Genomic DNA, 14,111 nt, shown 5'->3' on the forward strand with positions numbered 1-14,111 from the left:
ACCTTTTTCCCTTACAGTTTTTAATATCCTTTCTTTGTTCTATGCATTTGGTGTCTTAATTTCTATGTGACGGAATGATTTTCTTTTCTGGTCCATTATATTTGGTATTCTATAGGCTTCTTGTACTTTTATTGCCATCTCTTTCTTTAGGTTGGGGGTGTTTTCTTCTGTGATATTGTCGAAGTTGTTTTCTGGCCATTAAACTGGGAATCTTCATTCTTTTCTATTCCTATTATTCTTAGAGTTGGTCTTTTCATTGTGTCCTGGATTCTTCCACATTTTGGATTAGTAGATTTTTATGCTTTGTATTTTCTTTGACTATTGTCAATATCTTCTATGGTATCTTCTATGCTTGAGATTCTCTCTTCTATCTCTTGTATTTTCTTGGTAATGCTTGCATCTGTAGCTCCTTCCTCTCTTTCCTAAGTTTTCCATTTCCAGGGATTTGTCTATTTGTGATTTTTTTATTGTTTCTATTTCCATTTTTTAGGTCTTGGATGGCTTTGTATGATTGAACCTTTCATAGGACAAAATATAAGGGTCTCCTTTGTCATTTTCACCTGTAGTCCATATCCTTCCTAACCTGTGCAGCCTGGGAAGAACTGGGCATTGTCACTTCTGGTGGGCAGTGGGCAGTTGATCCATATCTATCTTGCCCTCCGGGAAGTTTTGGTGCTGTTGACATCCACACCTTCATTAAGTAAACCCCTAATGTCAATTCCTATTCTAACTTGCTTCTCTGAAAAGCTTTAACTCATCCAAGGTTTCATTCTTTCTTTTGGAGTTTCCCAAAAACCTCCCTGTGTAACCACATTCCCTTTTCTTGTTTCACCTGTTTACTTGAAGGAACACCTCCTTTCCTCCTCCTTCCCTAACTCTACATTCACATCACTATATGCTTTATGTCTTCAACACAAGGACCTTACACCTGACATTTTCCCACAGGAACCTGTGTCCTGCCTTCACAGTTATTCTCTATTCTTTATTTCGGGCCACAGTGCTAATTACCATCTTTGCCATATGGGGGGTAAGTAAACTGAGGCAGGCAGCTGATGAGGAGCTGCTGCAGATACTGACAAGGGCTGCTGTCGATGGAAGCCAGCAATTAGAGAAATTGCTCAGTAGATATTTCTTTGAGGGATTTAAGGGAGTAAAGATTAAGTTACTAGGGCTGTCACTCCCTCTGGCCAGCAAAAACCTCTGAACTCTCTTAAGAAGCTGGCAAGAAAGAGAAGAAAAGATATAAAATTCACACACACACACACACACACACACACAAGTGAATGAAGCAAAAGGCAGACTCCAATAACCTCTTATATACAAACACACACACACACATATATGCATTCATACATACATGCCTATATAACTATGACAGACATATGCACATACACACATTGAATGGTTAGAATAAAGCTCCAGCAAGCAGTCTCCAAGCATTTTACACATATACATGCACATACATATATAGACACAATTGGTGGATGGAGCAAGCTCCAATACACACACACACACACACACACACACACACACACACACACATGCATAGTTGATGAGTGGAAGGAACAATGTTCCAAACTCCACATTTTATTTTTTCATCCATAGCATTAATATCAAAAGCCTTTGAAGCAGTATAAAATTAAAATGTGGTTATATTCTAGTTTTTTCCTAGTGAATGACTAAGAAAAAAACCCAGTATGCTTCCCAATATATTTACAAGAAATAACATAGCATAGTTGAGGTAAAGAAAACAAATTATTCCTAGAAACTCATGTACATTCATAACTTAAGCAACTTTTATAGATTATCAAAGTGTAAGCAAGAAAGGTAGTTCTCTCAGACAATTTCTAGTTACAAAGAAAGGAGTATTGTTTATCTTTAAAAGTAATCTTAAAAAAATCTTAAGAGAATCAAAACTCTAAATTTTTATATAAAAATCAATCATATATTCTTTAAATCTTCAGTATATATATATATATATTCATTAGCAATTCTTATAAAGTCATACCAGGATGCTATGGGCAAAAATTGATGATTAAGAAATCAATCATCAATGAGAGTCAAGTCAGCCCGTTCTGCCATTGTTATTGTTCCCTCACCATAAAATGTCCCCAATTTAAATAATAAGAGTGTACCTTTCTGAACTTTAAATTCTCCCCTAAGATTTTCTACATCAAAGCCAGTAGCAAAACCATCTCAATCTAGCTTCACTAACAATTTTATTTTTCCAACTATTTTCTAAGGTTGGTGGTCATTGCTGACAATCTACATCTCTAAGTTCTTCTCTAAGGTGGTGATTGAATCACGAATCTGTTCCAGCAGCAATGCCTAAAAGACATCGAAATTATTATTGTGAGTGGCAAACTGGAAGCCTCGTTAAAGTTTTCATACAATTCTTAGATCAAGAGGGACATGAGGGCAACAGGCAGAGCAGAACTCCGTAACAGCCTGATGTCCTCAGGACACATGCTCCTCAGAGGTGTACACATCCATCGTGGCAGTGGTAACTAATGAGCCGAATTCCATGAGTCCTAAATCCCTTTGTCATTCTTCCTACGTGGTCCTCAGCATCCCAGTAAACACAAACTTTTGCTTCTTACACACTGCATTTTCTTAATTCCTTTTCTATCACCATAAAGGAAACAAACACACACCATGATTAAGTAAACATAAAAGAAAGTGTTTACCATATCAGAAGGTGAGTCTATGCCCTATTGGCATACATCCTAAAAATATATTCTATCTACCACCCCAGTTCAACTGTAGAAGTAATTTAAACACTGAACATATTAAAGTCAGACCCCTGCCTAACAGCACATGCTTCTTTATATCAGCTGAGAAGTCATAAAAGCAACATATCTTAGTAGTAAGGTACATCTGAACACTCAGTACCATTTGCAATTAAAGGAACAAGGCTTTGCTGTTAACAAACCTGATGCTATGGTTAGGACCGCAATAGGACAAGTAGTTACATTGGATCAGTCTAGGGGCTACAGGAGAGGCAGAAAATAGAAAGTAGTATATAAAAATGGCAAAACTCCTACAATGTCAAACATGTCAAAAAACCAAAATGGCCCAAACTGTACCCCTTTTATTTCACCAAGAGAATAAAATAAAAGCAATGCTAGAATGTAATTCAATGTAAAAATAAACATCTATGGTTCACATTGGTATAAATAGAGTACCACCTTGGGGACACATGTCTCATGCAGTATTCTAAATTGTTCATATAAGCATGCTCAGGAGAAGAAAGAACCAGTCTCCCTAACATTCATGTAGAATATAGTTATAGCCTTCTAGAGAAGGGCAAGCAGAAACTCTACCATGGAGACACACATGATAAATGCTACCTACACCAGATAAAGAAATGTTAACATCGGCAACCATAATTATGCTGATTATGTGTATACTTGATCAGATTAAAATGATATCTTACGTATGAGGTATTTCTTAAACCCATAACTCCAGTCTAATCATAAGAAAAGCACAAATCAAAAGGACATTCTATTCAATCCTTTGCAAGGACTCCATAAAACCGTTAAAGTCACCTAAATCCTAGAAAATATCAGATAGTGATATTATCAACCAGAGATCTCGGGGGGCTAAGGTATGACAATCACAAGTTGAAGGCTAGCCTAGCATATATAGCAACTTCCAGATCAGCTAAGCATCCTGTCTAAAACAGTAAGAACAAAAGGAAACATTGAAAAAACATCAGATTTAGAAGACCGCAAGGAGACAAGGTGATTGTAATGTGAGACCATAAGGTGGAAACAAAACATTGAGTAAAAAGCAAGCTTCTCTGAAAATTCAGAGAATATGGACCTTGCTGGGTGATCAGGTACCCTACAAGTTCACTAACTCCAATAAATTGATGCCCAGTACTCTAAAGAGGAGAAGTGTGGTGTAGAGTGCTTGGGAATACCAATAAAATTCCCTGGACCTCTAAATCTGTTCAAGAATGAAGTTGTTTTAAAAATATAGCAGTCTTAGACTGGAGAAATGGCTCAGTGGTTAATAAAACTGACTGCTTTCCCACAAGACCTGGGTTGGATTCCCAGCACTAACATGGCGGCTCATAACTCTAACTCTAGTCCCAGGGGATCTTTCATTCTCTTCTGGCCTCCTTATGCACCCGGCATGCATGTGGCACACAGACATGCATGCAGGCAAAACACCTATACATATAAAAAGTGACTAAAATAAAAACATAGCATTCTTAAAGCTAAGAGAAGGATAGAGGTGTTCTGTATGAGGTGGAGAGAGAGATGGGATAAATTTAATCTACATGCATTGTGTTCGCATATGAATTTGCCAGAGAAAAACAAAAAAATGAAAATAAATACTCTCAAAACTGACAGAGATCTTAAATATTCTTTTTTTCATAGTATTAGGAACTCTGTCTCTTTAAGGACAGTTGTGAGTAGAAAAGGATTTCTCAAATGATTATTTTTTTTTTCAAGAGTGTGGGCCAAATATAAGGACAAGATGAAGCAAAGAAGTTGTAGATCGCTCTGAATACATACAGAGGCGAATAGCAGCAAACCACTTTTTGAAGGAATCAGAGAAAAACTGAAGAGCTTGAAGGGGCTCGAGACCCCATTGTTGCTAAAACCAGAGCTAGGACTAAGCCACTACAAAGACTATATGGACTGACCCTGGACTCTGACCTCATAGGTAGCAATGAATATCCTAGTAAGAGCACCAGTGGAAGGGGAAGCCCTGGGTCCTGCTAATACTGAACCCCCAGTGAACTGACTGTTGGGGGGAGGGTGGGGGAACACCATAAGGAAGGGGAGGGGGGGGGATGTTTGCCGAAACCAGAAAGGAATAACACTCAAAATGTATATAAGAAATATTCAAGTTAATTAAAAAAAAAAAAGTCATAGAACAGGAAAAAAAAAAGAAAAAAAAAGAAAAAACTAATACAAACCTAACCATTATAGCTGAAACACTCTGATGTAATCTAAGTGACCTGGAACATGTTCTGTATTATGTAAATGTTTGGAACTGTCAAAAGGTAAAACAGTAACAATGAACCTGGGGCATGTCCTGTGTGGAGGATCTTTCATTGGGAGAACTTTGCAGGTAGGTAGATCTTTACAGCACACAGTAGCCAATTTGACCAATGATCTCTTTCCCAAAGAAATAATAGACTCTCACATCACGAATTCAGTTTTTTAGTGGGCTCAGATTTCCATATGAGTCAAGTTGTATATTCTCCCCAAATTTGCTCTAGTCCTGCGTAGCAGGGAACATGGCTTTATTGGGAAGTAAGGTAACTATATATGTAGTTAGTTAAAGTGAGGCCAGAATATGAAAGAGAGGACCCTTGGTTCAGCTTCACAGGAATCCTTACATGATAGCCACATGATGCTCCAGAGATAAAGGAGACAAAAGCAAGACTCGAGTGACACCCCAGAATTCCAGGAACTCTGTCAACCATGGAAACTGAAAACAGACTGGAGAGAGCTTTCTCCTGAGCCCTCACAGAAAATTGCCCAGCTCACAGTCTGATCTCAGACTTTTGGCTTCCAGAATTATTAGAGAATAAGTTTCTGGTAATGTTTGGCACCCAATATCTGAGATTTTGTTGTGGTAGCTCTGGGAATCTAAAATAGAACAGTCATATATCTATAGAGTATTTTGGTATCTATAGAGGATGTGGTTGCCATGAGCCACAGCAGCTCAAGTCTGCTGTATAGCCTGCTGTAGTATTTTCATATAACATATGCATGCCCTCTGAATGCTTTAACTTATTCTAGATTACTTATAATATTGAACACCACCTTAATACTATATAAATAGTATTATTAAACACTGTTTAGGGAATAATGGCCAGTGCAATGTCTGCACACACTTAATTCAGACACATTTTCCCCAAAATATTCAATATATAGTGGTTTAGTCTCAAGATGCAAGAACCACAGATGTACAAATCTGACTGGATTGTGTCATTTCTTAAGGGAAATGCATCTATTTTCTCTATATTTAGAGTCTGAAAAAGTGGCTACAACTACTCTCCTAGATCGTCTGTAGATTCTAAGCAGACATGGACATGGACACTACATACGACATGGGGAGTGCTCCAAACATACCATATTCCATTGGAAAACAGTCTAATGTTGTACTTACAAGAAGCTCCCAGATGCTACCACTGGTCAATGGAACATATAGAAAGAAGTAAAGCTTTGAGTAGTAAGAAACGACCTATTTGATATCATTTTCTTATCACATATATAATTTGCAAATTATATAAATAGTATCAAATCATTTTTATTATTTCTCTGTGTATATCAGTGTTTCTGCTGTATGTATGTGATTGTTCAGGTGTGTATACATGTATAAGTCAGAGGAAGACGTCGGGCAACTCCTCTTTCTATTATTCTCTGCCTTATTTCCTTGAGATGGCATCTCTGAATCAGAAGTGTGGCTTTTGGTTAGGCTGGCGAGCCATGATTTGTCTATTCCTTCCCCTCAGGGATGAAGTTATAGGTTTGAACATCAACAATAGGCATTTCACATGGGAACTGGAGATTCGAACTTAGGTCTTAATGCTTGCACAGTAAATGCTCCAAACAACTAGTTTTTTGATTATTTCTAAAATGTTTGTGTTTACTGTACACAGAAGCAAAGCTTGGATTCCCAAACTCTTGCCTTCTTTCCCTTCTCACACTCATGTTCCGAGCTTACACACTGCTAGCAAAAGTAGCCTTTTTACAAGAAGGGTCCTCACACATTCCTTACCTCCTGGGATATGAAGGGCTTTCACTTCCCCTGAGACTCCATCAACATTGCTCAGTCTCCATGAACACTGACTCATCTAGGGGTAACAAATGTGCCTTTCATGCTTCATTCACTGTATGTGTGGTTTATAAAGAAGTCAAAATGTAAGGAAAATATCATAGTTCTAAATGTACAACTGGTAGGGCTAGTGAGAGGGCCAAGTGATGAAGGGTGCTTGCTGACAAGCCTGATGATCTGAGTTTGATATCTGGGACCCACAAGCTGGAAGGAGAGAACAAATCCCTACAATTCATTTTCTGACCACCATATACATCCTATGTCACACATATCAGCAGACGCAAAATAAATAAGTACAAGTCTTGGTGTTTTTGTTTGTTTTTCCTTTGTAAGAAAAAAGTAAATATATAACAGGCAACAGACCCGAAGGCTTAAGTATTCATTAAGTTCATTTTATTTTCTACTACGTGTATGTATGTGTGTAGTCCTAGTGGGTTTAAAAAACTGCATTTTTCTGGATGGCATGTTTTAGTGAGTAGCAGGGAAGTCTGAAGTGAAGCCTCTTCTTTAAGTTGTGCTTCATTGCAAGCTAAAGTCACATAAGCAATCGATCTCATGAATGACCTCAAGAGCACCTCAGCTCTCTTTCTCTGGCCGCTGTTCTGGAGAAAGAATTATGAGGAGGACAATACAGATTAGGAGACTGTTGTCTAATAACAGTCACAGAAGTATGATATCTGGGCCAGCCAGAGTTAATAAATGATAGAAATGCCAGAACGCAGATGAATATCTGGAGATGGAGTATGCAAACTCACAGTCTGATGGAGTGGAGAGGAAAAAGTACAGTTAAGCAGAACTTCTTGAGGTAGGCTATGGTCTTCATTTAGGTTTAATTGCTGTGATGAAAGACTGTGATCATGGCAAGATTTAACTGGGGGTGATGTACAGTTCAAAGGTTTAGCTCATTATAATCATGGTGGGAAGCATGATGGCACCTAGACAGGCATGGTCCTGGAGAGGTGGCTGAGAGTTCTACAATCAGATCAACAGGCAGGAAAAGCAAGTGAATCAATGGACCTAGCTTGAGCTTCTGAGACCTTAAAGTCCACGCCCTAGTGACACACTTCCTCCAACAATGCCACATCTACTTCAACAAGGCCATACTTTTGAATAATGCTACTCTCTATGTGCTTATTGGAGATTCCCTGGGGTGGGGAAGCTATAGAGAAAGCAGGAAGGCCGGAAGCTCTGATAGAGCTCGAGAGCCCTGGGATATCATTAGGCCAGAGCAAGGCATTTGAGATAAGCTATGCACACCACATCGATCTATGTGTTTAGTGCTATATTTATGTTTTAATAGTGGAAATCTATCCTGGAAATTACAAAGTCCTTTTTTTTTCCTTTTCAGAAATATTCCCAAGAGACCTGACCTTGAAAGACAAATTCATAAAGCATTTCACAGGTAAGCATATGCTCTACCAGTGACTCAGTTGCAAAAAAAGGACTTTATATAGAATCCAGTCTTAGACAATAGAGCTGTGGAGATTAATGTCTAGAAGACGCTTAAAGTTCATCTGTGTTTCAGTCAACTTCTATTAACTTGTGTGAGCTGTAATGTGTACCAGAACTCAATTAGCAACAGAATATAAAGGATATTTTAGAGAAGAGTAGGAGCAATGATTTACTGAGAATCATGTGTCTTAGGATTTCATTGCTGTACAGAATCACCATGACCCAAGCAACTCTTACAAAGGAAACTATTTAATTGGGGCTGGCTTACAGTTTCAGAGGGTCAGTTCTTTATCATCATGGTGGGAAGCATGGCAGAGCACAGAAAACATGGTGCTGGAGGAGCTGAGAGTTCTATATCAGTCAGTAGAAGGAGAATGAGAGACAACACTGAGTGCAGCTTGAACAGAGGGGACTTTAAATCCTGCCCGGACAGTGACACACTTCCTTCAGCAAGGCCATGCCTACTGTAACATGGCCACTTCCTTATCTTCAGGTGCCTCTGTATGATATTTAGCAACAGCATTTGACAGTTAACAGATGGGTGTGTGTGCACTGAACTCTAATTGTAGAACTTGGGCTGGGAAGACAGGAGGATCAGGATACACGACACCTTGTCTCAGATTTAAAAAACTAAATTAAATATGATAATTAATAGATACAACTCTCAGATTTGATTAAGTAGGGGAAAGAAGCATCAAAGGAACACCGTGTCTTTCTCCTTTTACAAGCCTGGGATGTAACATAGTAAAAGACAGCTGAGATGAGTAGCTGCAAAGAAGTGATAGCAGCGTGTGCGTGTGATCCGTTGCTTTTCTAGAACTTGGACAGTGCATTGTTTGGAAATGATTCACAAAGTTAAAGAGCAAAATTGTGTCATATTACATGCTAGCATCTGTCCTTATGAGTGGCATAGACTCTATCTACAAAACACTCTACGACCTAAGAAAACACTGCAGAAAGCAGGATGGAACGATTGTAAAAGCCTGAGGACCAAGGCCCTTGTTATGAGACTGTGTTTCCTAGTGATATCAGAAGCTACACCCATAAAGTCTCACCAACATGACCACCAACATATGGGCCGAACCAGGAGGGTACCAATAAATATAGCAAACCGCCTGGGGAAATGGCCACAAGGTTTCAACCCTGCACAAAGAACTAAGGGCAACTGAGGAAAGTTGGGAGCAGTGGTTTAGCCCTCACTTAGGAATAGCAGAGCAGTTGGTTGTCCAGGACATACAAGTAGCTCGTATGGACTCGAAAGGTTATATTTAGGTATATGTATATATATATGTATATACATCATATAAATGTGTGTATATATACATATGTATATGTATATATAAAAAGAGGTGTAAAAAGAGGCCATTAATTTGAAGGAGAATCAGTAAGAGTATATGAGACTGTTTAGAAAAAGGAAAGTGAAGGGAGAAATGTTATAATTTAACTGCAACTTCAAAAATAAACAAAAAAGCAGAGAGAGAGAGAGAGAAAGAGACGTGTGACATATGCTCATCTGCCTCATCTGTCTCCTATTTATAAAACCTCAGTCCTGCCCTGACTGAAACACAGTCTAAATCCTTCAGTGTACCCCTGAAGGCCATTGGCCATCAGTTTTATTCACACCCCTTTTCAGTCCATTGGCCAAATACAGCCCTTCCTGAGTTTCCCCTTCATCCCTAGTCCATCCACACCGTCTGCCTGTCCTCTCCCACTATAGCCTGGCTCAGTAGGTCCCTCGTGACCATACTCTTCTCCTTTAAAGCACATCACACTCCCACTGCAAGCCCTCTCAGATGATCTGATGGTTTGATTAGGTATGGCCCCCATAGATGAAGGCTAGGCATGTGGAGAGGTGTCCCTGCAGGGAGACTCAGAGAGGCCTTTCTGTGAAGCTGTGAAAGCGAAGTCTGGATTGCCTTGGAGACCCATAGAGGTTAGAGACACCAGGGCCATGGGATACCTGCCAAGAAAAGCTGTTAACAGGGACTGGAACCATCCCAAGAGAAAAAAGTGGCTACTGAGTGTTGGGGATCTGACTGTGGGCCAGGTGGAAGGAGAAACATTTTGGTGCCGTTTCAAAGCCCTGCCCCCTTTGCAATAATCCTTACACTAATGAGCACACATTGCTTCAACTAAAAAGAAATGTCATCACTAGAAACACTACTTCCCATTAAGTAAAAAAGAAGGACATCAAAGTCACTCTGTCTTTGTTGGGTTTTTGCAGATTTCCCTTCAGCCTGGGGTACCCTCTTTGAGTTCCTCTAGAGTTCTACTAGTCAGAAGGTTCCATGATGTGAGATACTGAGAATGTAGAATGAACTTAGGTCAACGTTCATTGCCTCCCACAGAGTCTGGGTGAAGGGAGGAATTCTCAGTCCAGTTCTTTAAAGGGCAGGAAGGATGGAAACTACAGTTACACCATCTCCATCCACAGAGTGCTAGCAATTTGTTTGGAAGACATGCCTCTGTTTATAGTAAGCATTCTTTCCTGTTTTCCAGGACCTGTCACATTTTCAGCTGAATGCAGCAAACACTTCCATCGACTTTATCACAATACCAGAGATTGCTCGATGCCAGCTTGTAAGTTGCCTGGGCAAACTTTAGAAGAACAACAACAAAAAAAACTTATCCAACAATAAATGCATATAATTTCATGCTTCAGCTGTCTTTGGGTGGGACATGATAGACTAAACATTGGATGAGATGCTATTTATAACCTTCCAGTACTCAAGGTTGTGTGTACTGTCCAAACTATAAGGAATGAGTGAACATATTCTGGTTGGGATTATTTCCAAGTCTAAAACCAGCCAGATTGTCCTAAAGACCAAAATGTTTGTCAGGACTGAAACCGTTTATCATTATTCAAATTCCTTGGTATAAATAAAATACTTTTTCACATAAATGAAAAAAGTGAGCTGTCTGTGAAGTGCAAGTCAACATCTCTTTCTAAGTTATTTTGAAATAAATGGTGTTTATATCATGTCATTTGTACAGTGTGTGCTGGATTTTTGTGAATGATGATAGCCTGCTAAGCAATGAGCTCTTTGGGATACTTAAGTTCCTGGACTTAATAATAATTCCAAACATAGCACTAAAGGGCTATCCTTCAAAATGCCCAGTTATAATAGTGTATGGTTAGCTGAGTCACCTATTTCAAATTCCTTTCTAAATCTAAAACTTCCTTTTAAAGTGAGTAACTTTTGAGCATTGTGTTTCTTGTCAGCTAGATGACCTTGAGGAGTATTTACAATGTTGGGTTAGATTTTTATATTTCTTCAAAATAACTTACATTTAATGACTATGGAAGATTAAGCACACTAGTTTTGTTCCAGTTTGCTTCCCTGTTGCTATGATAGAACACTGACCAAGAGTGATTGGGGAAGAAAGATTTACTTCAGCTTACACTTTCACATCACAGTCTGGTCATTGATGGGAGCCAGGCTAGGAACTTCAAAGCCAGAACTGAAGCAAAGGCATGGAAGAACATTGCTTACTGGCTTACTCCATGTGGCTTTCTTATATATCCCAGGACCACCTTCCCAGGGGTAGGCCTGGGCCCTTCCACATCAGTTATTAACCAGGAAAATTCCTCATAGGCATACCTACAGGACAATCTAAGGGTGGTAATTTCTCATGCAAGTGTCTTCTTCCTAGCTAACTCTAGTCTGTATCACGTTAACAAAATGAAACAAAACCAAACAATCAAAATAACAACTCAATTAACCAGCTAAGAACTCAAGGCAAAGACACTGGCTAACAGCACAGTTTGGGGGAGAAAGGGCAGTTTGGAGAGTTAAACTCCTAGTTGCTATGAGATAAGTCACATTTGCTTGTCTTTAAAGCAAAGTGGTTGAATTTCCATGTTTGCAGAAGAACGAATACCAAAACCTAGGTTAAGCATCTACTATGCTAAGTGTTTATGGTTGTTACATGTAAGTGACAATAACGTTATTTCTTTCGAATTCATAGCAATTAATTATATATATTATTCCCTTTAAATGGCTTTCCTAGATTATAAAAGATGTGCTAGATTGCTGACGAGATTAGCTGTGAGTCCACTGTGCTCCCAGACCTAGGAAACTTGTGCTGTGAGTATCTGTCTGTCTGTTCATTTATTTAGTTATTTATTTACTTTTATTATCCCGATAATATTTCTATTTTTATTTCTATTCCTCCTCCTCTCTGTCTGCACACCAGCCTGCTTTCTTAGGGTTGTATTTCAGGAAAAATAATATAAAATATAAAATATAACCATTAAAAGTGTTAAAGTATTTTATGTGTTTGAAAACCAGTTTCTTACTATTTTATCCTCTTTTCCACTTCAGACATTTCATAAGATGCAAATATAATTTGAAGAAAAAGTACCTGGAATCATATTTAATGTAAAAAGTGGACACGTTTAGTTTTCTACGAACCTTCATGAAATAACTTCCCAGGAGTAACCTATGAGTGGCGTCCTGCAGGAGGAAGAAAGCTTCCCTGGTTCTGGACACAAAAAGTTATAGTATTGTTTTTTAGATCTCATATTGTAAATAGAATATTTAAAACTGTACCTTATTTTTGCTAGGGATATTATTTTTTATAGTTAATATTACATAGTAAATATTTAATTATATGAATTGTAGCTCAGTACTAGTGAAAAATAAGTATTGTATATAATTTTAGTGATATGTTTGTCAGATATTGTGTTCAGTTTTGTAATTCTTATTTAATATTTAAAAGACTTTATTAATAATTTGTTGCCTTTATTTCCATTACTTTGAACTGTGAATTTTATTAAAACAGGAATATGAAAAAATTTGTCATTTCTTTTCATGAAAGCTATTTGAGTGAAGTAATAATATGAAACATGATATATATATATACATATATATATGAAACCTGACATACATATACATACACCTGTGCATATGCATACACTGCATATACATATATGTATATGTATGTAACAAGTATACTGAGGTAATTTTTGTTTTTTAGAGATTAGATAACATGGTTTTGCTGTCTTAAATAGAATAAAATCAGGTGGCTTTTGATAGTTGACATGTGTTCCAGGGAGTGAGATGATTATGTGTTTTCTGGATTCTTTCATTGGACAACAACAAAAATCATACTTGGATTCATTCAATTACCTTCACTTACTTACAAGAAAAACCCATGACAAAACATTTGAAAAGCCCTATCCTTCCAGAGAATAGACAAAACCCAAATTTGAGGGATGTGTGAACAGTACAAATGCTGTCTATGTGTTGTTTTAAGAAAGGGTCTCAGGTAGCCCAGGCCAACCTGGAATTTGCTTTGTAGCCAGTGATGACCTTTCACTCCAGACTGTTCTACCTCCTGCGTGCTGATGTGACCAGATAAAGCCCTGTGCCACACTCAACACAAATATTCGAGGTTGTTGCTTTAATCATCTTTCAACTGTTTACATTGGTGTCACAAAGACCTATAGGTCAATGTCAAATGGAAGACACTACTCCCCCTTTTCAGCTCCTATGACTTTGTCCACCACTGAGTATATGGTATGTGTTTGTGTGTTTATGTGTATATTCCTTTGCCCTTCAGAGAAAGACACTTACAAGTGCCTTTGTCTTTAGAAGTATTATGGAAGTATATTATAAATTTTAACATTTGTCCTCTTTGACATATAGACAAAGATTTACAATAATCATATTCAAAAATCCCAGAGAAGCCAGGCATGGGGCTCACACATGAAACACTATCTCTGGGAAGCTGAGGCAAGAGGGTCATAAGTTCAAGGCCAGAGTTGACTAAACAGCAAGACCCACTATTCTTGTTTATTTCTATTTGATGTACGGAAACACTGGCCTAAAGCATGCTGGGGGCAGGAGATT

The 14,111-nt window shown here is 38.3% G+C and overlaps 1 protein-coding gene across 1 annotated transcript in view; it reads left to right on the top strand.

Annotated features, from left to right (window-relative positions):
• The window catches only part of Alkal1 (ALK and LTK ligand 1), a 28,428-nt gene extending 15,674 nt beyond the window's left edge, over nt 1-12,754 (top strand). Inside the window, exons 2-5 of the mRNA XM_032890533.1 lie at nt 8,153-8,206; nt 10,756-10,836; nt 12,268-12,344; nt 12,582-12,754. Coding sequence (XP_032746424.1) covers nt 8,153-8,206; nt 10,756-10,836; nt 12,268-12,332 — 200 coding nt within the window. The 3' untranslated portion in view covers nt 12,333-12,344; nt 12,582-12,754. The remainder of the gene's footprint in view (nt 1-8,152; nt 8,207-10,755; nt 10,837-12,267; nt 12,345-12,581) is intronic.
• The last annotated feature ends 1,357 nt before the right edge of the window (nt 12,755-14,111 follow it).

The sequence above is a fragment of the Rattus rattus genome, chromosome 1, assembly GCF_011064425.1.
Source record: "Rattus rattus isolate New Zealand chromosome 1, Rrattus_CSIRO_v1, whole genome shotgun sequence".
NCBI classification, from domain to species: domain Eukaryota; kingdom Metazoa; phylum Chordata; class Mammalia; order Rodentia; family Muridae; genus Rattus; species Rattus rattus.